Genomic DNA, 23074 nt, shown 5'->3' with positions numbered 1-23074 from the left:
TCAAATCTGAATACATTCCATAGAAAGAGTTCAACTCACAGATGAGCTTTGCTTCTGTAGTTGAACAGCTACAGTTGCTTAGTTAAAATATTACTAAAACTATGTAAGAATGGGTGTGCAAACATAATGCGGTTCCATTTAAATTGCGGTTACATTATGACTGAATTAATTCTTTTTTCCCTCCACTAAAATGAAAGATGGAATCGGTTATGAGTTTATCCTGTTCTTGCTTATGTACATATAGCCTAATTAACAAGATACACAGATAGTCCTTTTGATATAAGAAACAGGATAGCTCTGACCACATCATAGGTATAAAGAGGACTGATGTCTTTAAAAACAAGGCAATTGCCTCTTTTCAAAGTGCTGTTTCAAGAAGGTTACCATTTTCTTCTAGTTCTGCTTACTATCTGGTTACATAAGCTAAATGGTTTTAGTAGATTATTTTTTGTCATTTGGCTTTTTTTTTTTTTTAAGAAAAGACTTTCAGAGATTATATTGTAGGAAGCACTTGACTTGTCAGGAAAAGAAAAAAACTCCTGTGGGACACAATTGCCACTCAGCTGCTGGCAAAAAGCAAACCTTAGCAACACCAATTCCTCCCTCAGAGCTGGGCAGAGCCAGATGCTGCAATGTTTAGTGAGGTAGAAGTCAGAATACATAGATGGGGGTTGGGAGTGTGAGAGACTCAACAATGGTTGTGGCTGGCTTCTCCCTCAGACTCTGGTTTCCCATTGCACCCAGACCCTGACACAGTGACAAGGAAGTCTCCTTTGACGCTGGCATGGTGTATCCTGTCCCCCTCTGTTGTCATCATGATTACTCTTACTTTTCATTGCTATGTTTTTTTCTGGACTGGATATCAATATTAACAAGGTGTGCCTTCATCCTTGCCCTAAGTCCACAGGTGCTGTGGGGACAGGCCTAGACTGTCAGGGATGACTGAAAGGTTGCCTGAGTCTTGATTTCCAAATGGGACATGTGACTACAGTCATCGACAGGAAAACCTAGCTCTCGGCATTTCAAATTTCCCGTGTCTGGGAGGCATTCTGTCCTAGAACTAAGGCATAAGGTGATCAGTGGCTCTGGTATGGTTTGTGTGGTGCTTATCGATTCTTCTTTTCCTGTTGTTGGATATAATTACGTCCCCACTCACTCTGCATCCGTTTAGTTCAAATGACCCCAACGAAGACTTACTCTAGTTAGGTTGCATATCCTAAAAATCCGATTGATCACGTCACAGTCCATTGAACAAGACATGCATTCCACTTGGATAGGGCCATATCGCAGCATCCCTTCCTCTGGCCAGTACTGTGGACAGCCCTAGATGAGGTTGAGAAGGAAAGATAAGGGGGTTAGAGTCCTTATACAGTAGGACATGCTATTTTATTACTATTCTGTGAGGATGTATCCAAAAGCACAAAATCAATCAATGGCCACCAACCTGGGACAAGTCCACTTCATTTAACATCACAATGGAGGTACAGCCGTAATCGTATACTAATCTCCAGAAGTCTTTCACAGTGTTTGGCAGCGGGTATTGTGTGACGATGAAAGCTGCTGGTTGCCTATAGCTCTGTGGAAAAACAGGATGCTTGAGACATTCAAGGACACGAAATGTACAGTCAAGAAGTGGGAAGGGAGGTAGGCACGATCATATTTTCACCGTGATTACTTATAGAAGTCTAGAAGAATGAATACAATGCACAGTTGTATACACAGATTCAGTGTACTCCACTGTAGGACCAAATAGTGGTAGCAACATTGCATGGGTACAGAACCAGAGTATTGCCTAAGCCACAGGACATACTGGTTCCAGGATATAATAGAATCGGTAAATGACGTAGAGTTTGATGTCACTAAAGCATTTTGGTCCCTCCCACTTTTATTTCACTGACAAAGGCTAATATAGGACAGAGAGGAAGAGATGGATGAACATCCTGAGGTGAAGACCCTCCATGAGGTACCTGTTGGATGGTTTCAATTTCCCAAAGGTAATGAGTCTCTAAAGAAAAATAAGCAAAACATCCCTGCTCTGTCCCTATGTATTTCATTTCCACAAGTGTGTAAATAAAGTTATAAGATTCATCTCTTCTCCAATAAAAAAAATCACAGGTACCTCAAAATCGTACAGTTATTGTGTTGGGCAGGTATCATCAACATGTTTTTTCTCAGGTAAGCTCTCTCTGTGGTTGTTAAAGCAATGTTTATCTGGCCTGGGCAATCTGTCAGAGTCATGCGCTATACTAAAATATTATATAGTAAAATATTATATATTTGTGATGAATTGAAGCTATACTGGCAAGTCAGGGATGGAGTTAGTTTCAGTAAGAGCCTGCTCTCAGGATATTAGGCTCTGTAGCACAAAAGAAAGCGAAGTCTTTGCAGGAGATGGTAGGATGTCCCACATGTGTATCAGGGTACACATTTACTGATACTAATCCACAATTGGGGTAGGATGTGGCATTCTGTAATTTTAAAATGTATTCCTACTGTTAAAAAAAATCAGGTATCAATTTCTCTTAAATCAGGTAAGATAAAATAAAATTAAATCTTATAATAATTAAGATGAAGTATATAACTTGTGATTTTTCTATATGGATGCTGTAATTATCAAATGTCATATCTACAATAAACTATACGTGTTATAGTTGCTAAGAATCTCTGGAGGTGCAGCCTAAAATCCTTTTCCAAACAATTTGTATTTCGCTGACAGTTTTCAATTCTCTATTCTAGTCCATTCCATTGTTCCAAATACAAAGGAAGTAGCCAGCTTTCAGTTGGGTTCTGTAGATTTTAAGGGCATTTTTACGCTGACAATGAGTCAGTCTCTTACATCCATAAGGGCAGCATTGATGTAGTTACTGCTCTCCCCGTCAATTGTAATTAAGAAAGGCAGACATCTGTCAGGTGGGAGCATGTCCATGAAACGGTTCTTGTCGTGGTTCCTTGGTAGGCATGCTATGCTGCAGTCTTCAGCTTGTAGTCGAGGGGTGACCGAATTCAGAGTCTAAAGAGAGAAGGGAACTCGGGTTAGAAGACAGTGACCCATTTAATCGCATAACACAAATCCATCAAGTGTTTGGGAAGCCAAGTGGAAGGTGAAGGATTTGGTGATTGAAGGCAATGGCGGTTGCCTCTGTGACAGGCTGATAGCCTCTTTAGTTAAGCTAATGAAGCTTGGGAAGTGAGGCAGTCAGCAGACACATTTTATTCTCCTGTCTCTCCTCAAAGGGAAGGGATAGCAAAACAACACAGCTACCCGTAAAATGCACTGCCTAGTCAAAGAAAATGCATGGTGATCCATGACTGGAATGATGACCTTCAAAGGGGAAGCCACCATTTGCAATTACATTTTGTCATGTTAGAACACTACGCCAAGAATCTAAATAGCAGTTTCCTGGAGCTCGGTGCGAACTCATTTTCTTCCACACTGAGGGATGTGTAAAGGCAGTGAGCGCACTGGCGCTAACACAATGTTTAGGACAAGTCCCAGGAATTATTATTATGATGCTGATTATACATGGAACATGTCAATGAAGGTCAAAATAGTGAGGCTCTATTTGGGGATAAAAGAAGTTATAAACACACCAATCATAACCAGATTTGACTGCTATAATACCTTTTTCTCATACTCTTTTCAGAATATGAACTCATTTTGCCCTTCAAGATATAGCAGGTATCAGCACATTAATAAAAAATGATTCCGTAATGTACATAACGAAAGACATAAAAGCTATATTATAGTTGCAGAAGGGTCAAAGGTTACACATTTGACTTAAAAGACCTTTTCTAGGAGTTATTAGTACCCAGGACAAATTGGAAAGGCTTTCATAGAGACCTTAGGAACAGTCAGCACCTGAAATTCGTCTTTGAGATGAGAGGAGTTAGTCTGAGAGTCTATTCGAATCATATCGAAATATGCAGCTTTAAATTCGCACACAGGGATGGCAGTTTCTCCACATAAGCAGGCTTCTAAAATGGCATCATGAATAAAAATGTACTGTTCCTATCACAAGGAAAGAGAGACAATTTCACATTAGTTTCATATAGGTTAGAGGACATAGAGAATGTACTGAAATGGAACTATTAACTTAAGACGTCCAAGTTTCCCTATATGATTTAATGAGTCAAGTTTGATTATATATAAAAATAGGTCTCATTTGGTATACGGCAGAAACAAAAGTTAAAAACAAAACAAGAAAAACTTGACTAAGGGCAAGTCAGTGTACCTCTGTCTGGACCATATTGATGCGGCGAGATCGTAAGGCTTTCACACAGTTGTAGATGTCGACCACACCCTCTCTTTCAGCCATGTCCAGCATGATGTCAATAACGATGTAACAGCCTGTGCGCCCAGCACCCGCACTGAGAAATTGAAAGAAGCATGAGAGCACGTTTGTCTTTGTAAGCTGGAGGAGGCTCTATTGCATTTTGAGCTACAGGGAGGAAAACATCCTAAGGCACAAATAACTTCATACGTAGTGTCTGGTTTTGCATGTACTTAGGTGGGAACAAGGGTTGCAAATTATTTCCACCTTGAACATAAGGTCCACATACATATTGTTCAAATTCCCCATGTGGACTTTGCTCCGTGTGAATTTAAATGTTCTAGTTTTATAATATTTTATAATTTCATACTCATGGGATTCAAACGGTGGTGGAATCAAGCTACGAAATCTAACTGCAAATTGAATTTCCTTCACACGCCTGCCTTCAGCTGTCCAACAGTAGGAAGGAGCCTCGCCAGCCCGGCAAGGCTCATGTAAACACCCAGGCCATTGATCCCAAAGTCTTTAGATGGAACATCCGGGGAGCCATAGTTCACAGGAAACGCCAAAGGAGATGGTTGGATACGAGAATCGTACTACCAGGAAAGATGAGCGCCCCCTCTGCTCTTCTCAAAAGAGAAGGACTCTCTGCTCCCTATATGAAGGGGATGCAGAGTGCACTGTGAGGCACAGAGTACGTACGACTGCTCACGTCACCGTGACAGCTGTGCCTTTAAAAATTGTACTCTACACACTTTGGGGTTTTCACCCGAATGGCTGTTCTGACTGTATGTATATACATGTTTACCATGTGCCTGGTGCCCTAGGACGACAGAAGAGGGCACTGGACTCCTGAGACTGGAGTCGCAGGCAGTTGTGAGCTACCATGTGGGTTCTGAGCATTGAACTAGAATCTTCTGCAAGAGCAGCCGGTGCTCTTAACTACCGAGCCAGCTCTTTAGCCTGATAGCCACTCTTTCGTTTCATTTATAAAGCAGAATCGTTACATGCTTTGGTTATTTTAGCCTTTGGAAAATCCCTACAGCGACACACCAATAAGATAGATGCCATCAATTGTGGGGTGGTGACAGGCAGGGGAGAGAGGTAAGGAATTCACTGTCTAGTTTTCTTTTTTTTCCCATTCATGAAGAGATGACCATGGGTAGAAAAGGGCACTTCTGTTTCTGGGGATAGGAGAATTCTAGGGCATCCATGAAGCAAGCAATTCACGAGAAAACAAACCCCGGATGAGTCAAGAAGTCTGCATTAAAACGTACTTACCTCACTATCTAAGGGAGACTTGGGCTAACGGCATTATTTCCTTGCTATGCAAGTGCAGTCGCCTGTCTTACACTTGCTGTTCTCTTAGAGTGTTGGCCAAAGATCTGTCTTGTTATCGCTAATTCTTTCCCTTCTACCTTCTTCTCAATCACCGTTCCCAGTGTTTGTGACAGGTAAGTAATTGAGGAGAGTATATCAGATCTCTGGGGGACTGAAGTGACGTTTTGTTTTTTCCCCTTTAAGATGTGTCCAATGTCTGATCATTATGGGATGCCTCTCTTACCTTTGTTTCATTATCTTTTACTTTTATTATCAAAGGTCCTTGAAATTCTGAATGGGTTGGATTTTGCAAAAAGAAAGGAAGATGCTGAAGTTCTGGGCATGAAGCAGCTTGAAGGGCGAGCTCTCAGAAGGGGGTGCTCTCAGAAGGGCGAGCTCTCAGAAGGGGGTGCTCTCAGAAGGGCGAGCTCTCAGAAGGGCGAGCTCTCAGAAGGGCAGGCTCTCTGAGACTGGTATGCGTCCTTCAGGACAGCTTTTTAGAAGCTGGGCTTGTTTTTCTGGCCCTAATTCAAAACGAGCTTTGCCGTTCACTTTTAGGGTCTCAGATTGCTTTTTTTTTTCCTACATACATTTTTAATCAGAAGAAATCTGGATTTAAAAATATATTTGCAGGCTCATAGCAGTGTGGTTTTTAAGGATAATGTTTTGAAAAAGAAAAAGTTATGCACCTGTTTTATAGCCCCGATTCTTGCAATTTAAGCCATTTAGTAATGGCATTTAGCTCTACAGGCTGGGATTCCAGTGGAGACTAAGTGGATTGGAAAAAAAAAGGTAAAAAAACAAACAAACCTTTATTTTAACCATTGTATGCAGTCGTATGGGATTTTCAAAACTGATAAAACCTCCTGATGCATGTTGCCACTGAGAGGCACTAAGTGGTTATACTCACAAGTAACACGACACTAGGGTGAGCATGTGGAATCTGTGAGTTCTTAGCTTATATGCCACACACAGCCAACTTTTATGTTCCACATTATCTGTAGTACGGGTAAGCCCCACCTCGTGAGCGAGCCAGTGACATTAGCTTTTGCACTTTTAAGTCCTATTTGGATGCTCACTTGAAGCTGGGAGCGCAGCTCACCTGCAGTGTACGACAATGGGCCCAGCGCTGGGAGGGTTCGACAGCTTGACTCTGCGGATAAAGGACAGCAGCCCTGTGGCGTGGTAGGGGACACCGTGGTCCGGCCAGCCAGTGAAGTGGAACTGTTTGACTTCACGGATTTCATTATAGCCCCTCTACACAAAGACAGAAAAACAGTGCTTTAGAAACGATGCATAGGAAACCACCAAAGACACCATGGCTACTAGATTTGAGTGGCCATGAAAGAAATGAGCGTTTACTGATTTTTTTTTTTAATGGTACTGGTCTCACATGGCCTGGGAACTTAACTTTAATTGGCAGAGAACTGGCATGAAAGGAAGTTAGCTTTGTTTGATTTCTGGGTAATTTTTATTTGCCACTGACAGCTTGTTCCTTACTAGGAGTGATGACGTCACATGAAATGATTGGGAGGGATAAGAAGGAAATGGGAAAGTCCTCCTGACCTGGTATACTCAAGAGGAGATTTCAAAACCTTGCTTACCCATGTTGAAAATGGTTTTGAGGCCTAGTACGTAGGGATTTTCCAGCACAGTGCTACGCTAAATTGGTTGGTGAAAATACACGGGCAGCTAAACTGTTCTCTGGGTAAATGATTTTTTCCCCAGCTCTGTGAAGTAATTTGGCTCACAAAGTATTATCCAGAGTAACAGCACAATGAAGGAAGTGACCCATCCACTGCCATTCTCTCTCCTATCGGGTTAATCTAAGAGAACCTTGTAACGGTACTGACAAGCACTCTCCTGTTTCATAAGCAAATCCTTAGAATTGAGGAAGCATTGGTGCTGTAAATATAATACTGAAAAAAATGTATGCTTAAGGATCTGTATTTGTATAAACAACAAAAAAAAATCTATATCAATCTAACTTTACTGTGAGCTACCGGTGAAGATATTAATCTTACTTGGTCAATCAGAAAGAGCAAAAACATAGGAACTAAATAAATCAATTTAAGAGTCTGTCTTACAGCAAACAGTGTTATCAAACTCTGAGGAGCTGGTGATCGTGGGCTATAATTCCTTTCAGTATTAGTTCCCAGAACAGTAAGTTACATGCAAAGAGCTCTAGGAACAACCTTAACATTCCCATCGCAAAAGCTGTTACAAAACCACAAAGTGGGAAACATTACATTCGTTTTTTGCTACATTTCAAGTCCTCTATCCTAACTACTTCGCCCAGCGTGGTTGCACAGGCTGGGCTGGCCCCTTCTATTCGGTGACATGTGCAAGGCTGACTTTAAAAGCTGATTTCCCTATCTGGTGGTAAACATCCTCACAGGAGTCTTTTATTTGGAAAAATCCTTGTATAGCTTAGGAAGCGGTTCAGTGGTGGGACGCTTGACTAGTGTCAATCGCAATGATTAATTAATTAAAAAATTCACACTAATCACCAGATATGTGCCCTTCTTCTGAAGGCACCGCCTTCAGTTTAGATAACGAGAAAAAAAAAAGTTGAAAGACTCCAGCGGCATTCCGTTTAGATTTAGGTTAAAGCAGTGTGATGACATTAATCTCACGGGACCCCGCAGTCTGGGAAAGGTGTTTGATCATCTGCATCTTATTTTATGGCATTTGATGTATTTTACTGTTTTCTCTATTTAGAAACATGCCTTGCTAAATACAGTCAAAGAGTGGGGGATGTTCTGTCATTATGGAAGAAGCCCTGTTCATACATTTTCTATAGACTGTTAGTAAAGAAAACATGAACTGTTGTGTTGACTTAGTAATTTAAGTAAATACTATTAGATTAAAAAAAAAATAGTATCATAGTTTCCTTGGTAGAACAGCTTCTATTAAAAAATTTTGGCTTTAAAAATGGCTATGGAACCGTGGCTGGAGAAACAGTTCAGCAGTTAGGAGCTCTGGCTTTACTTCTGGAGAACCTGGGTTTGATTTCCAGCACCCACACGACAGCACTGAACCCTCTGTAACTCCAGACCCAGAGCATCCATGGCCTCGTCTGGCCTCCATGGGCACCCTAAACAGCCTGTGGTACACGAAAATGCACGAAAGCAAAATGTCTGTATACATAAATAAAAGAAGAACGTCACCTTTGTCATACAACGTTTCTTTTACTAATTTGCTTAAATTTGCAAAAATGTTGAATACTAGTACAAATATCTATCCACCTCAGTGTCCTAATAATAAAGCCAAGAGCCTCTATGTTAGTTTAGTATAGTGAACAGTGTCCTTTCCACTCCATGCATGACATAGTCATGGGAGGTCACTTGTCCACTCAGGAAGTCTCCTTATTTTTGCTAAAGCACCACACAGATATCTTTAAGGACAATACATTAAACCCACGAACCAATGAATGAAATCAGGTCGCTTCACTCCTATACTCCATGTCTTTCATTAATTTAAATGTCTTTATGCTCTTAGAGAAATGTACTAGCTCAGGTACTTTCTGACTTCATGACTAGAGTCAGTATTTCTTAAAACCTTTCACATCTTTGAATGAACGTGATCATCTTTGTGTATGCATGAGAAGGATGGAGGGAGTGAGAACTTTATTTAGTTCTGTATCAGCACCATATAAGCTTTCCAAATACATCTTGTTGACTTTAATGGTCTTCTCTGGCTAAAAAAAAAAAATGGCCAAGACCATCCTTTAAAAGAAATTCACGGCTACAAAGCCACATTTCCATTTCAATGGTAAATTTAACATTCACGCCCCTCCCCCGAACACACATACACACACCATCTGCTTACCTAGACGCTTGGTGGGTCTGGACCAAAATCTATGTCTCTATGTCAAAGTTCATGCTTGATTTTTAAAGTGACTTTTCTAATAGCAAATGCAATTCCAGTTATATATTCTAATGTAGCATTGTTTATACAATGTTTGAAAATTTATCACTGTGCCTCCCTTAGTGATTTGGGTATTTCATTCATCTCTTCAGGCAACCAGGCTTTAAAGGTATTATTTTCCACCTTAATATATAACTTTCCCTTGTTTTATTAATAGTCTCTGGTTTCCTAATGGTTTGACTAATTCTCTGCCATATCATGTTGACAGTTATCTAGAATTTTTTCTACAACGCAAATTAGATATTGCCTATAAATACATTCTTAAGAATAGACTCATAATAGATAAATGCATCAAATGCCCAAATGTTTTTTTTTAAATTTATGGATAAACTTGTATACTGATTTGTAGAGGCTTAAAGTATTTTAACTCTGATCATTAACCAATTCCATGTTTGTGATCGTACACAATCAATGAGGATTATCATCCTTGGTGACACTTTTTGCTCATTTGAAAAATACAAAATGATATATCCATATTCATCAAACATTCTCAATAGGCAATTTATTGCCTGTCTTCACAGAGTCTAGTGATTTTCATTTACAGTAACACCACAAACTGATGTTACTGGTATTCGTAGGTTTGTGTGTGCCTTTGTGTACATGGTTGTGTGTTCGTGTGCCTTTGTGTACATGGTTGTATGTTCTACTACACAGTAAGCGCTTCTGCGGTGTCCATGGTTCTGTGCCCAGGCCCATCTCCTGAGAGTGGTGGACTGTGTACCCTCTCTTGCCTTTTTAGCTCACCTCCTTAAACTCAGCGGGTCACAACATGGCCAAAAATTATATGAGGATAGGAAAAGCAGAGAGTTGAGAGAGGCGGGAGGTGAGAGCACTTAGAATGTGTTTTAACAATGAAAATATCATTAGAAAATTAATTAATGAAAACAGAAGAGAGCGATAACCATGTACCCTAAGCGTTAAAGCCGCCAGTGACCTAACTCAGAGTAAAATCACCGCGCAGCCGGAAGGCTTCAGCGTCTGGTTCTGACTCCTTTATCCAGCATCCTTCCTTTCCCCAGCTCTGAAATCTGATCCACGAGTCTTAGGGCTCCGGCATGACTCACGTCTTTCAGGAACACCTCCCCAAGACATACCCTCACGCCTCACTTCCTTCGGGTCCACATACCATTTAACATGCTCCTCAGCTTAACCCTTTGATTTTGTGGAACGTTCTCTCTTGTATTTCAGTAATACTTCCTGTTTCAGTTTCCAAAGGGGATTCATTCCACCATGGCGCTCTGCCACTCTGTATCTCTTGTTTGTAGGTATCACTATCCTTTCAGCTGAGGGCTCCCCAGTAAGAGCAGGGATTTTAATATATGTCGTAAGGATGAACTCTCAAATAAGAATCTGGAGATTGCTAGGTTTAGTGGCCCATGCTTTTCATCTCAGCACTTGGGAGGCAAAGGCAGGTGGACCTCTGTGAGTTTGGGGCCAGCTGGATCTGCAGAGCGAGTCCAAGGACAGCTAGAACTACACTGCACATTGAGGCCTGGTCCCGAAACAAACTAAAACTAAAGTGAAGAAACAAGCAAACGAAAACAAACGAATTTGTAGATTAACGAATAGATCAGTAGGCGGATCTCATGGTAATCAGAACAGAACCTCGCAGTGATTCTCTGAAAATATCAATACTCACATTTTCAATACAAGTTTGAATGCTTACCCTCTCCAAGGTGAATGTCCTAACTACGTATTCAGCAAGTGGTTCCATTTCTACGCAGGTGACTTTGAAGTCACCGTAAACCTCGGTATCATCAGGCCAATATTTATAGCATTTCACCTAGCGATGAGAAGAATGCACCGGTACAGATTTAACCGAACACATACACAGCAGCAAAGACAACTTCATCCCAACGATAAATTTAGTCCATAATTCAAACACAGGCGAGACAATGTCACAAAATAAACAGACTGTGCACTTCCAAAAAATGCTAGGTCTAACAGCTCAGGAACGTTTCAGTATAAAATTCAAGCTCATCCTGGTTTCCCCCAAATGTTGCCTTACAGGTGGTCCAATCCCAAGTGGCCGGCCCCACACGTATGTGTATATGAATAATAACACAGGACTTTGCAGGTTGTATAAACATGTAGCAGTCATAAATAAAGACGAGATCATGCATTTGGGAACAGGATACAAGGGAAGAACTGGAGAAGGGAAGGGGAGCAGTCGTGCATAAAGGTTTATGTTTGAAAATGAAAGATTTACTTATTGTTCAATGAGAAATCAAATATTTCTCAATCGTTGAAAGTTCACTTAGGAGCATCCAATCAAAATGTTCCTGTCTATGAAACATTCTTAAACTACTGGGTGATATTCTCCAAGGGAGTTGACTATTGTTTAAGAATACTCATATAAATAAATAAATAAATAAATAAATAAATAAATAAATAAATAAATAAATAAATAAGGTTTTTTCTTACCCGGCCAACTTCTACTAAATTAGTGACCATCACGATACAGGCCGACTGCTCCTGCCATACCATTCTCCAAAAATCATACACGGTTTCATGAACTGGTCCTATAAACAAATTATTTTTCATGTTATCAGAGATATTTTATAGGTAATAAAAAGTTTTAAGTACACAGAAAGTAGTGTGCATGAGCCAAGCTAAAAAAGACAAAACTCTCTTTATCCTACCGCTAGAACGACTTCATTTCAATTCATAGTGGAATATACGCTATGCAAAAAAAATCAGACATCTACCAATTTTTTTCTTCAATTTGTCATCTAGATATAGCAATTCCTAAGAGGGTACCATACTTTCTAAGGTGTTTATCCCTGTCACTGTGGTACTTGTACGTATATGTGGAAAAACACAACTCTCAGGATACTGTGAGAAGAGCAGCAGACATTGCCAATTAACCAAATGCCCATCATTTATGGATAGTGCATGATTAAAAGTGAATGAAATAATGTCATCATATCCTATTATTTTATCACTATCATTCTATATTATTACCTAGCTGCAAAAGCATGTGCTGGCTCCATAGAACCACTGGTATGTGCTTCAACATACACAGTAAAGCATATTCAATTAAACACAATTACTAAAACAAAAAGTGAAATACTGAAAAAAAAATGACCTCTGTTAAAACAGCAAATATCAGGAGGTAGATTTAGCTCCCTGGTAACATTTGCCTAGCAAGTGCATGGTCCTGGCTCCTGTCCTCAGTACCGAAGGAGGAAAAGACCAAAGAAAAGCAAAACAGAGCAAAAACTGAATACAAGAGTAGGCTTGTCTTTTTACTTTCCTCTTACTTTAAGCAGTCATGCACGTTCTGTGCATGGCAGGGAGACATTCTGAGGGGATTACAGATTGGTTTGCTTCCTTAGGTACTCTCATTTCCGGCTGCACTGTGATATAATCAACCTTCTTTGCTTTTCTTTCCCATGGTGGAATGGAACTGATTACATTCCCTAGGGCCTATGTTTTGTTTCAGTCACAATTTGCCAAAAGTTGCTGGAGGGCAGTAGAGTAGCTTGTCATCGCTACGGGTCTTGGGTTTTACCGCTTTTCGGGCTAACATAATTGGCTACAAGATGGCGGCCACCCTAGGTAAGAAGTGTGCTCACTTACTCTTCATCAAAAGTAAGGAATGCTTTTTCCCAACACTACTGTCCAGTGTACTGAGACACCTGATCAGATCACAAAATCATCACGGGATTTTAATTTAAAGGAGAATCAAGATTAAGTTTTCCCAGGTTCTATAAAAGTGTTTGTACTACACGAATGAGTAAAAGCCATTTTTTTAAAAAAGACAAAATTACAAAATAAACACCTATTGGATAATACAGATAAATATAATATTTAATATAAATAAATATAAATATTTGAAAGACAAAATTTTACCTTGAGTTGCAATGTAGTGGCTTGGTCTCTGGTAGCCCTAAAATAGGAAAGCAAATTGTTTATCATTTTACATTGGTATCAGAAATTAATAAATGAAGGCATAAAAAGGGGAAGAAAATCTCCTCTCAAGATCAGGTTATAATAAAAAGACCGGAACTGAGTAGTGAACACGGGATCCACTTCTCAAACATATGTGAAGGGCAAACAGACGACAAGGTTAAGTATTTTAGAAGCTCTGATTAGAATTTATATCGAATGATTGAATTCTGTTTGCTGAAGAATAACCCCAGAGATTTAGTTCAGTTTCACTAAGATGTTTATGCCTTCATGTAAATTTTAACATCACTCATTCCTGGTAAAACTCCATGAAGAGACATTAATTCCGATTGCATCATCCAAAAGTACAACACACCGCATTACAAATGGACAACGACATATTAGAACCAGAAAAAAGAAAAGCAAAGTAAAAAGGACCAGAACATTCCAATGTTAGAGCTGGACAATGCATGCGTGCTCAAATCAAAGTCCTGCTGAAATTCATCCTTATTCTCATATTTTGGTTGTGAGCCTGGCCTTTAACGGCTGAGCCATCTCTCCAGCCCATTAATTCTTTTTTTTTTTTTTGTTAATATTTCCGTCCTGTAACATGTTCAGGAATCTGCAGGAACTATTTTGTGTGTGCTGATAAAGTGAAATTTACACACACATAGCTTGAGTACACACATATATAGGGAAAAGGTCTTTAAAACTTTAAAACTTTCTCTTGGACAACAATTTTAGTGGGTCTCAGCATACAAAAGCTGTTCATAGGCATTTAATAGTGTTTTAGTGAGTTCTCCCTGTTGAAGATCGATCTGCTTGTTGTCTGCTCTCAATGGCCAATGTGCCGCAGATGAGTTGAAAAAATAATTGATGGCATGATAGTGTTAAGTAGGACTTAGTGAAATCTGTTAAGATTTGTCCATATTTGCTATGGGCAGCACAGTACACAGATAGTGGGTGTGGAACGTGTGTGTGCGTGTTGCGGGGAGACAGTAGTCTCTGACCAGGGATGGAATACAGTGTGCATCTTTCTGCTGTAAATACTAAAAAATTTTCTCTCTAGACAGGGTCTTACCAGCCCTGGCTGGCCTGGAACTTACTACCTATCAGCCTATGAGGCTGACATCAAACTCACAGAGATCCGTCTAACTGACTAGGAGGTGTTGTGATGAAAGGTTTGCGACAACACCCTTGGCTGACTTTGGTTTCTTGGTCAATCGTAATAATCCAGAATGTTTCAGGGAATCGTGTTTCAAAGTTTCACAAGCATGTCAATTTTCTGTTTTAAATGAGATGTCTACAAGCTACAGAGTTGCTATTCTGTGGGTAACACACAAACAAGAAAGGGAATTATAAGATTGTGCTGTGCTTAGCTAAAATATACTGGGATCGTCACAGAGCTGCATAACAGATTTTATTTAGAAAAAAGTGCTAGCTAATGAACCATAAAATAGTATTAGGATAAGGCTCCCGTGTGCATCTGTTACGGCCGAAAACTCAGGTTAATCTAAGAGCTAAGAACAATCACAAAGTTGTAAGAGAAATGTTGATGTCTTTTGTGCTACAGAACAACTAGTTTAGCTCTTTCATGACATGTCTGGCAAAACTTAAAACTTTAGGAAAATAAAACTATGAAGGAATATTAACCAATACACTTATATGCTATTCTCAATACATTAAATCAATTAGCTATGGTTATTAACATGACTGTAAGGCACGAGGTTCATAGCTGTGACGAACTGGTTCCTATTTGCAGAAATTAGAACAGGTAGGGAGGGGTTCCTACGGCACCTCTCTATGAACACCGACAGTTCATGCTGTAATGCTGCACTGCGCTTTTGACTTAAGAAACGCACGCTGTGATTCAATTCACTCAGAACTGGAGTTTTTAGTTATTAATAGCTGGAATTTGGCAAGCGCTAACTACGTGTTAATCGCTGTGCATTTCCCCAGCAAAGTCAGAAGGCTTTCTGAGGGAACGGAAGCACCCAGAGAGAAAGTAACATTCTCAAGATCTCCAGGGTGTCTTTATTATTTGTTTTTTTTAATCGTATTTTAGGTATATCTGCATGTGCACTGCATGAATATTTGGTACCTAAGTTCAGTAGAGGGCGTAAGATACTCAGGAACCGGAGTAATGGACGGTTGTAAACTCGGGGTGGGTGCTGGGAACTGTCATTTGCAAGAGTAGCAAATGTAGCTACTGCATCCCTCTAGAGCCTCTAGTGTAAATTTCAAGCAGGCCACAGAGGCGAAGAGCTAGTCTTGACATATAATATCACATATTGCCTCTTGGGCAGTAATCTTAATCGATAATTACTTCCCCTTACCTAAAGCATGGCCATGTCCATAATGTATAACCAAAACTTAATAGCACCATATGTGATGGAAACATACTTGCTATGATCCAATATATGTGTGTGATATATATGTTTAAAATAGGATACAGATTTTTTTTTTGCATTAAGAAATTTACAAGCCAATATCACACAGCACAAAATAGTGTCCCTACACATTGTAGTTGTTTATGCTTTTGAGATAGGGTTTGATTTAGTCCAGGTCGGCCTTGAAATTCACTCTGTACTTCAAGATGCCTTTCCACTTCGGATTTGCCGGCCTCTACCTCCCGACGGCTGGGATGACAGGCATGTGCCACCATGCCCGGTTTATGCAGTATTTGGGATTCGAGCTCAGGGCCTCCTGTATACTCAGCAGGCATTTTACACACTGGGCTACATTCCTGGCCCCGTTCTCATCCTTTAACATAAAAAAGTGAATATGAAAAGGATAAAATTTGAAAAACCACTAGTGCACATTCTACCATCCAGCTCCTCACATGTGCTCGGGGGAGGGGGGAAGAAAATCCAGAGACAGAAATTATCAACAAATAAAATTCAAATGCATAATAATAAGTTGTCGAGGCCAAAAAAAAGCCCCGTTTTCTCTACACAGGAAGAGGGGAGGAGGTAAAGTAGTTCTTTACGCACATAAAGTAATTACAAAGAAAAGAAACAGAAATATATCGTAGGGGACTAATTAGGTGACGCATGCAGAAACGACTAGACTAGGCATTAGTAGTAACTGCGATTAAGGGTATTTATATTAAAAATTCATCAGAAGGTGCTGTCATGGACACATAGTGGTACTTACATCCCTGTACAGCCAAATCTACAGCCCAGACCAAAGTCAGGTGCGGAAGAAAGCACAACAGTGTCAGTAAGTACTAGGATGTAGAACAAGGAAAAGTGTATAGTTTTTTACTTTACTTCAAAGGTAGCAATCAAGTCATTGGTAACAACAAACATCGAGTTCACAGACGTGAGCTGATGAAGTGGGCGTGCTGTGGAAAGACTCCACGGGGACACTTACATCGATGTAGTTGGCATTAATGTAATCCGAAGAAGGATCGTCCTCCACCGGCTGCAAGATGACTCTGGAGTGATCGTCTGAAAGGTGCAAATAACCATATGCAAGCGATTTGAGTTCCTTTGCTCTGAGGCAGTCAGGGGTGGGGACTTAAGGACGCACTCTGTTCTTATAATTCTCGCTTTCAAAGCTTGGCATCATTATTTAATCAGCCATGTGTGATAAAGGCAAGAACCACGTGGAGCTTGCCACTTCCTCCAGTCACGGCTCTGAGAACAGGTGTGTCGACAGCCTGCCTTTCACATCAGGAAGTTTGCAGGTAGCGACACAATGTCTGGATGGCTCTTCACATGGGCCATGGAGCTTACAGCAGAATGAGCCACAGGACCAGACTGTGGAATTGGAACCTGTTCTTCACTCCTTGAGAGACAGGTTGTGTTTTAAGGTAACACGGATAGTTTAGAATGATTTCAGCTCAGAGTGGACTGGCTTGAGGAAATTAGCCAATAAGTACAAGTTAAGTCACCCACTCTCCCTGGATTGCCAAGGCTGGTCTGGGGATGATTTGGTATTTGCATGGACTCCTCATGCAGAAGTCATCTGCATGGAACTTCTGAGTGATTCATGGCTTGTAGTATCTGGAGTTCAGTCCCTGCCTTCAGGTCAGGAGTAAGGAGTAAGGTGAGGTGGAACAAGTAATTCAGCCATCTTGAATATGACCCACCGGAGTGTTATACTAATTTGTAATTTAAGAACACTTTGGCACAACCCCTATATTCTTCAACATGTGTTAACAACCTGCCATGCACTTCAACAAAATTTAAAGCAGCAAGTTTTTCAAAGGGAAGAGTGAGAGTGAATTTACTGAGGGCGGTCACATTGTTTTCAATATTCAATAGATCACTTAACAGACAGCCATGTCACCCCTAGGACTCCTAAAGTCCACTGCTCAGGTTTCTACACGTAATGGTTACAAGGGTCAGGAGCCTTACATGCGATAATGTTTCCGTATCGGTTCTTTGCTCTGTTTTGGTCCTTTTTAGCCACGTCCCAAGAGGCTGACTGGCCTTCAAAGAAGCTCTGGGAAAGAGAAAGACAGGAAAGAGTTGACCAGCGCACGTCACTCAGCTGCCTTTCACAGCAGTTTTTATCTGCTCTGAGAATCCAAATCGTGGAAGCCGCATTTGTGGCGGTGGGGGGGCAGGGCTGTCGACGGCTGTGAGCGCTTTAGCTCTCAGACCTCCAGCCTGGTTTTGTGGTGCATGTTTGCTCATCTTAGGTTGGCCTGATCTCGGGTTTGAAAGCACGGCAGTAGCTTTAGAGAAAAACAGAACCTTGTAACTACTTTAGCTTTTAAGTAGCTATATTTTCGTGAGTTACAAGTAGGAAAAACCATCGTTCTTTTTTTTTTTTTAAAACTGTCTAAACAATAATACATTAAAACTTAGAAAGATTACTTTTAATGGTTATCTTCTAAATGTGCGTTCATCAGCTTTTCTAACAGGGGAAAAAAAACTTTATTCCCATAATTCTTTAGTCATGTGCGATCTGTCGGTTTTTTGTCTTTGAAGGCCATGAAGATGGGGGTCTTTTCTGAAGGGAATGGGTTTATAAAGATTCTTGTTCCCCAAGAACCTATAGACAGACAGGCTCGTCGGTTGGCCTAATCACGCAGCAATTTAAAATACGGGTAAAGATCTCTTTTTTGTAGAAAAACTTGAACTTTGTTCAACACAGGAAGTAGGGTCTTCAAAGAGCCAGTGTTCTTTGAAGCAGAGCACACAGGAATATATATGAAATGAGCAAACAGAAACTGGCAGGATAGTCTAACTCCCAGCTCTTATTTTGGGCACTTCTCAAATATCTAAAGCTGACATACACAATTTCAAGACAATTTTTCTCACCCCAGATAATGTATACAAGTGGCCCATGAATGGAACGTGAACCTTAAAGGTCTTTCCATGAAGTTGAGTGTGATTTGCTTGCTCTCTGGACTAAGACATACTTGGTGTCCTCCACTTGAAGGGTGCCCCTGTGTGTCTGTGTGCACACACACACCGTGGTGCTGGGTGTATGGGTGTAAACCAGCTCCAGTGTTTAACACTGAGATTATGAAGCAAGAAAGAGGTAAAAGGAACTTTTTTCTTTTCTTTTCTTTTCTTTTTTTCTTTTGCTGTTTCTTGGAATGTGATTTAAGTCACTTCCTTTGTAAGATAATCTTGGTATTTTGGTCTGAGTAAAAAAGAGAAATATACTGGGAGAAGAAATATACCACATTTAATCCCCACTGCCCTTTGGATGCTTTACGGTTGATTCGTGGTCAGTTTTTCTTCCTTGCCATCCACGTGCAGCAGTTCACAAACTTGCGGGAAGAGTGGCGAGCAGCACGTTTAACGTAATATCACCATTAGAGGGTTTGCAAGCAAGAAGACAAACACCGGGAATTCAAGACAACCAGTGTGGCATCCCTAACACACTGCAAAGGAGCTCTGGGATCCTGTTCTTGACTTTTAAACAGGGGACGGTGGAAAGATCTAGTACAGTGTTTGTGACAACCGGAATATTTCAGAATCCATTCTCAAGACTCTTATAATAAACATAACCCCAAATGCACTTCCGGGAAGTGCTCTTCTCTTCCTTTCCCTGTTTCCTCGTCCATGCATACGATGGCCTCCTCACTACTGGACTAGAGAGGTTGTAGAGTATTCTGCTCTGTAATGTTAAGGGGAGAGAATGCTACATGCCATTGAGAATTAAGCTAAAAGTAAAACTCAGTACAGTATCGAAGCTCTCACCTCATACTCCTCTTTGAACCCATAGCTGTCGGATGTCTTCATGAGATTGATGTGCTGTAGTAAGTCAGCCACCCTGATGGCTGGGTGCAGCTGTCCTGTCTGGTAAGGGGACTCTGTCCCTTCGCAGAGGTATCGAGGGACGTCCAGGAGACGACTAGACTCTGCTGTGGCACTGTGGTTTTCATCTGGCAGATTTCATATTCCAGAACATTAAAAAAGAGATAAAGTTATCTTGTTTAATATACAGCCGTGCAGAGAAGACTTGAAGTCTTTAGATCTTTCTAGTGGTAGAAGAAAGGAAAAAAAAAAAGCCAGACAAGAGGACTGGGGTCGGGGCAGCAACGGCAATCCTCTTCAAGATAAAACCTTTCGCTTGGGCTCGGGGGTTAAGGTCAGAACAACAAGACAGCAGATGCTGGGAGCGACAGGAAGACACTGGATTTATTGAGCCGAGCTGCCCTGGTTTTTAACACTTGGAGTTTACAGCAGCATAGGCTGGAACCAGAGGACCAAGCAGCCAACTGAAAAAACGTTTTCACCACTGACCATGTTGGATAAACTTTTTCCACACTCAAGCTCCAACCTCCCTCAGAGACCCTGTTTAGACAACATCCCCATCTCCGCAGGAATGCTCCTCTCACCACCTCTCCCCTCCTTGGTTTCGCAAAAAAATCCTTGTTTGGAAACACAGACATAGAATCTCACCCCCACCCCTTCTGTCCTCCAAGTGCTTTCCCCCTTGGTTTCCTGTTCCTGTTAATATTGTTTTAATTGCCAGTACACTTTGACTTCTCTGTCTGCTGTGTGAGAGAAACCGGGTGTACTGGAAATAAATGTGGATACCTCTTTTGAATCCCCAACCCCTCCTCCCCCCAACACAGTTTTAGAAGGCTACAGCTTCTGTTTCCGAGACATCCAGAATCCCTGCATGCCACTTTCCTTGCCCTGCGTCTTAACTATTTATTTATTTATTTATTTATTTATTTATTTATTTATTTATTTATGAGAGAGTCTCATGTTCCAGAAATTCAGTAAACGTTTCAATGAGTGAGTGAATTAGTAAAAATTCTCCAGAATCCTTCACCACCCACATTTAAGTAGAGACCCCATCCCCATGGTTTTAGTTCAACCTGGGAAGACCCTTCTAACTCTCTTTCTGTCATAAGAACGAAGAAAGAACCAAGAACGCCTTGCCTAGGGAGAATGAACAGCATTTTAATGACCAAAAAAAAAAAAAAAACAACCCTAAACATTACAATGAGAAACATGCTTATATTAATCACATTTAAACTTACCATTAAATAAAAAAAAAAAGAAACAAACGTTGGAGGGGTGCTACTGTGAAAGGCACAGTACTGTCACACTCATTAACAGAAAGGGAGGCGCACGTTTAGGGGAGCTTGCGTTTGAAATGGTCAATGCAGAGAATGATAGGTAATTAACAGTGAACCATGTGTCAAGTGCTGGTACATCTGCCTGCTCTATCGCCAACTCTACAAATAGGATATGGCAAAAAATGAACTGTTGTCCCCATGATAAACACTTTTTCTTCCTGGAGAGGGGAAAAAAAAAAAAAAGACCCTGCGATCAGATTTGTATGTCTCCATAATTTAGCTTGATTGCATTCATCTCTACCCTGTCTTATTAAACTGAACTTTTTTTTTTTTTTTTTGCATTCATGTCTAAAAATATCACACACTGAAGGGGGGGAAAAAAAACCCAAAACCAACAACAAAAAAAAGCCAAACAACAACAAAATGTAACAAAAAAAAAAAAAAAGGAAAGTCCTTGGTGGGTGTCTGTTACGACTTAACCACTCAAGGGAATTACTGCCTTTTTTTTCTGTTTTCACCCTCCCCTCTACAGACAAACATTTGCTAGTAAACAGGATTCATTAGAGTTCTCTCTGCTTCCTGTGAGACTATAGTTAACTGACCCATCATCACTAAAATATTACAATTAATAGACTGGCAAAAGAAATATAATAAACATCTCCCCTGTAAGATTAAATTCAGAAGCAACTGGTCTAGGCTCTACCACAGGATATGCGACTGAAGTGGAGAGATCAGTGAACAGACACTGTCAGGAAGCAGAATGTGAACACCTAGGCTGAGGGGTAAGGTAGCCAGGGCAGGCCTAGACAAAGCTCATCTTGACTCTGCTGAAACAGCAGAAGTTTTACGAGTACAAGAGCTCAGAAACACAGATTCGACTCACACTGCACCTCTTACACATGACCGTATCCTGGCATGAAAAAGCGAAGACTCTGTGTAGCATTTGGCTTTAATACAGTGGTACAATAGGCAGTAAGGCCTTCCGAACACTCACATATGAACTATTAATCTCAATCCATTCCCACCTCATTAAACTACCTAATAATTCGCCTGCCAGCAAGGGTGTCTGTGTTCACCATTGTCCCTCATTATACATCGAAGAGTAATAACCTTAGCTATGTCTTGATTGAATGCTTTCTAGAGTTCTTTGCAATATACTTACCGGTTATCGGGACTTAAGCCCAAGGAAGCAGTGAAAACACAAAAGATAAAAATATGAATCAATATGAAAAATTTCCAAGCCTTTCAAGATCTTCAGGCAGATAGAGATATGAGGCAATGTTTGAAATGACTTCAAAAACTGCTGCACAAAATGCAAAGTGGATGAAAGACAACTGTCAGTATCACGATTCCGAGAATGATGGGGAAATGGCACACGTCAACGTGATGTCTAATGGGGCGCGTGAGAGTCGGCTTTCGAAGAAAGCCAACGGTTTTCAAACCATTCGTCCTTAGTTTCGAAATGAGGGAAAATGGAATGACGACAATGTGCTACTACATCACTGCTAGGCTAGCTCTACCTCTCCTGAAACACGACCACTCCTTTTCGTTCGAAATATCCTAAGAACTGTTCGGCCTTTACAGTTTGTAAAGTCCACATTCACTAAGAGAACAGTTCTCCTCTTCTCTTTACATACAGTTCTGTGGGGAGGGAAAGCATGGTGGGAGTTGCCACGCTTCTTCCCGGTGGGAGCCTGAACCTGCCAGGTGGTTTACTGAACTCTACGCTGAGATTCGAACCTAATTTTACATCACTGTGGGGGAGTCACCATGTCGGATTTTAACACATGGCCAGACCATCCTTCTCCAGAGTGTTTATTATTTTAATTTAAGTGAAATGTACTTATGAATTTGAAATACTGATATTGCTCTACGGCTCGCAGCATAAGGTGGCCTACGTGGAGGCATTTGATTCCTCCCCTGTGATCGCCGTGCATGACTCTGGCATATATAATGAGGTCAACTGTCCTGAAATGCCTCAGTTCACCTCCATCTCACTGCTGATGGGCACGCTGCAGGGCGAGTGCAGTTACAGTTAGGTTCTATTGGAACACTTACTACTTATATAGGCTCTACGATTACAGCTCAGGATTATTGTTTTACTGCAGAAGAAGCATGCGTTGCTTTAACTAATCAGATGTAAAAGCCCCAAATAGTTTGT

The 23074-nt window shown here is 40.7% G+C and overlaps 1 protein-coding gene across 6 annotated transcripts in view; it reads right to left on the bottom strand.

Annotated features, from left to right (window-relative positions):
- Nucleotides 1–23074, bottom strand: part of Ptprk (protein tyrosine phosphatase receptor type K) — a 495630-nt gene that overhangs the window by 6766 nt on the left and 465790 nt on the right. For 2 of the 6 annotated variants that reach the window (XM_032894914.1, XM_032894915.1), the window contains 14 exons: nt 22076–22087; nt 19580–19764; nt 17777–17864; nt 16788–16864; nt 16569–16586; nt 13377–13413; nt 11946–12043; nt 11188–11304; nt 6694–6848; nt 4233–4368; nt 3860–4009; nt 2837–3010; nt 1445–1576; nt 1198–1323 (listed from right to left, as the gene is read on the bottom strand). In XM_032894914.1, the coding sequence (XP_032750805.1) occupies nt 1198–1323; nt 1445–1576; nt 2837–3010; nt 3860–4009; nt 4233–4368; nt 6694–6848; nt 11188–11304; nt 11946–12043; nt 13377–13413; nt 16569–16586; nt 16788–16864; nt 17777–17864; nt 19580–19764; nt 22076–22087 (1505 nt within the window). The remainder of the gene's footprint in view (nt 1–1197; nt 1324–1444; nt 1577–2836; nt 3011–3859; nt 4010–4232; nt 4369–6693; nt 6849–11187; nt 11305–11945; nt 12044–13376; nt 13414–16568; nt 16587–16787; nt 16865–17776; nt 17865–19579; nt 19765–22075; nt 22088–23074) is intronic. The other 4 variants (XM_032894916.1, XM_032894917.1, XM_032894918.1 and 1 more) reach the window with 2 other exon arrangements.

Source organism: Rattus rattus, chromosome 2, assembly GCF_011064425.1.
Source record: "Rattus rattus isolate New Zealand chromosome 2, Rrattus_CSIRO_v1, whole genome shotgun sequence".
NCBI classification, from domain to species: Eukaryota; Metazoa; Chordata; class Mammalia; order Rodentia; family Muridae; genus Rattus; species Rattus rattus.
Note: the sequence above shows the minus strand (reverse complement) of the source record. Positions and strands in the feature narration are given on the sequence as shown.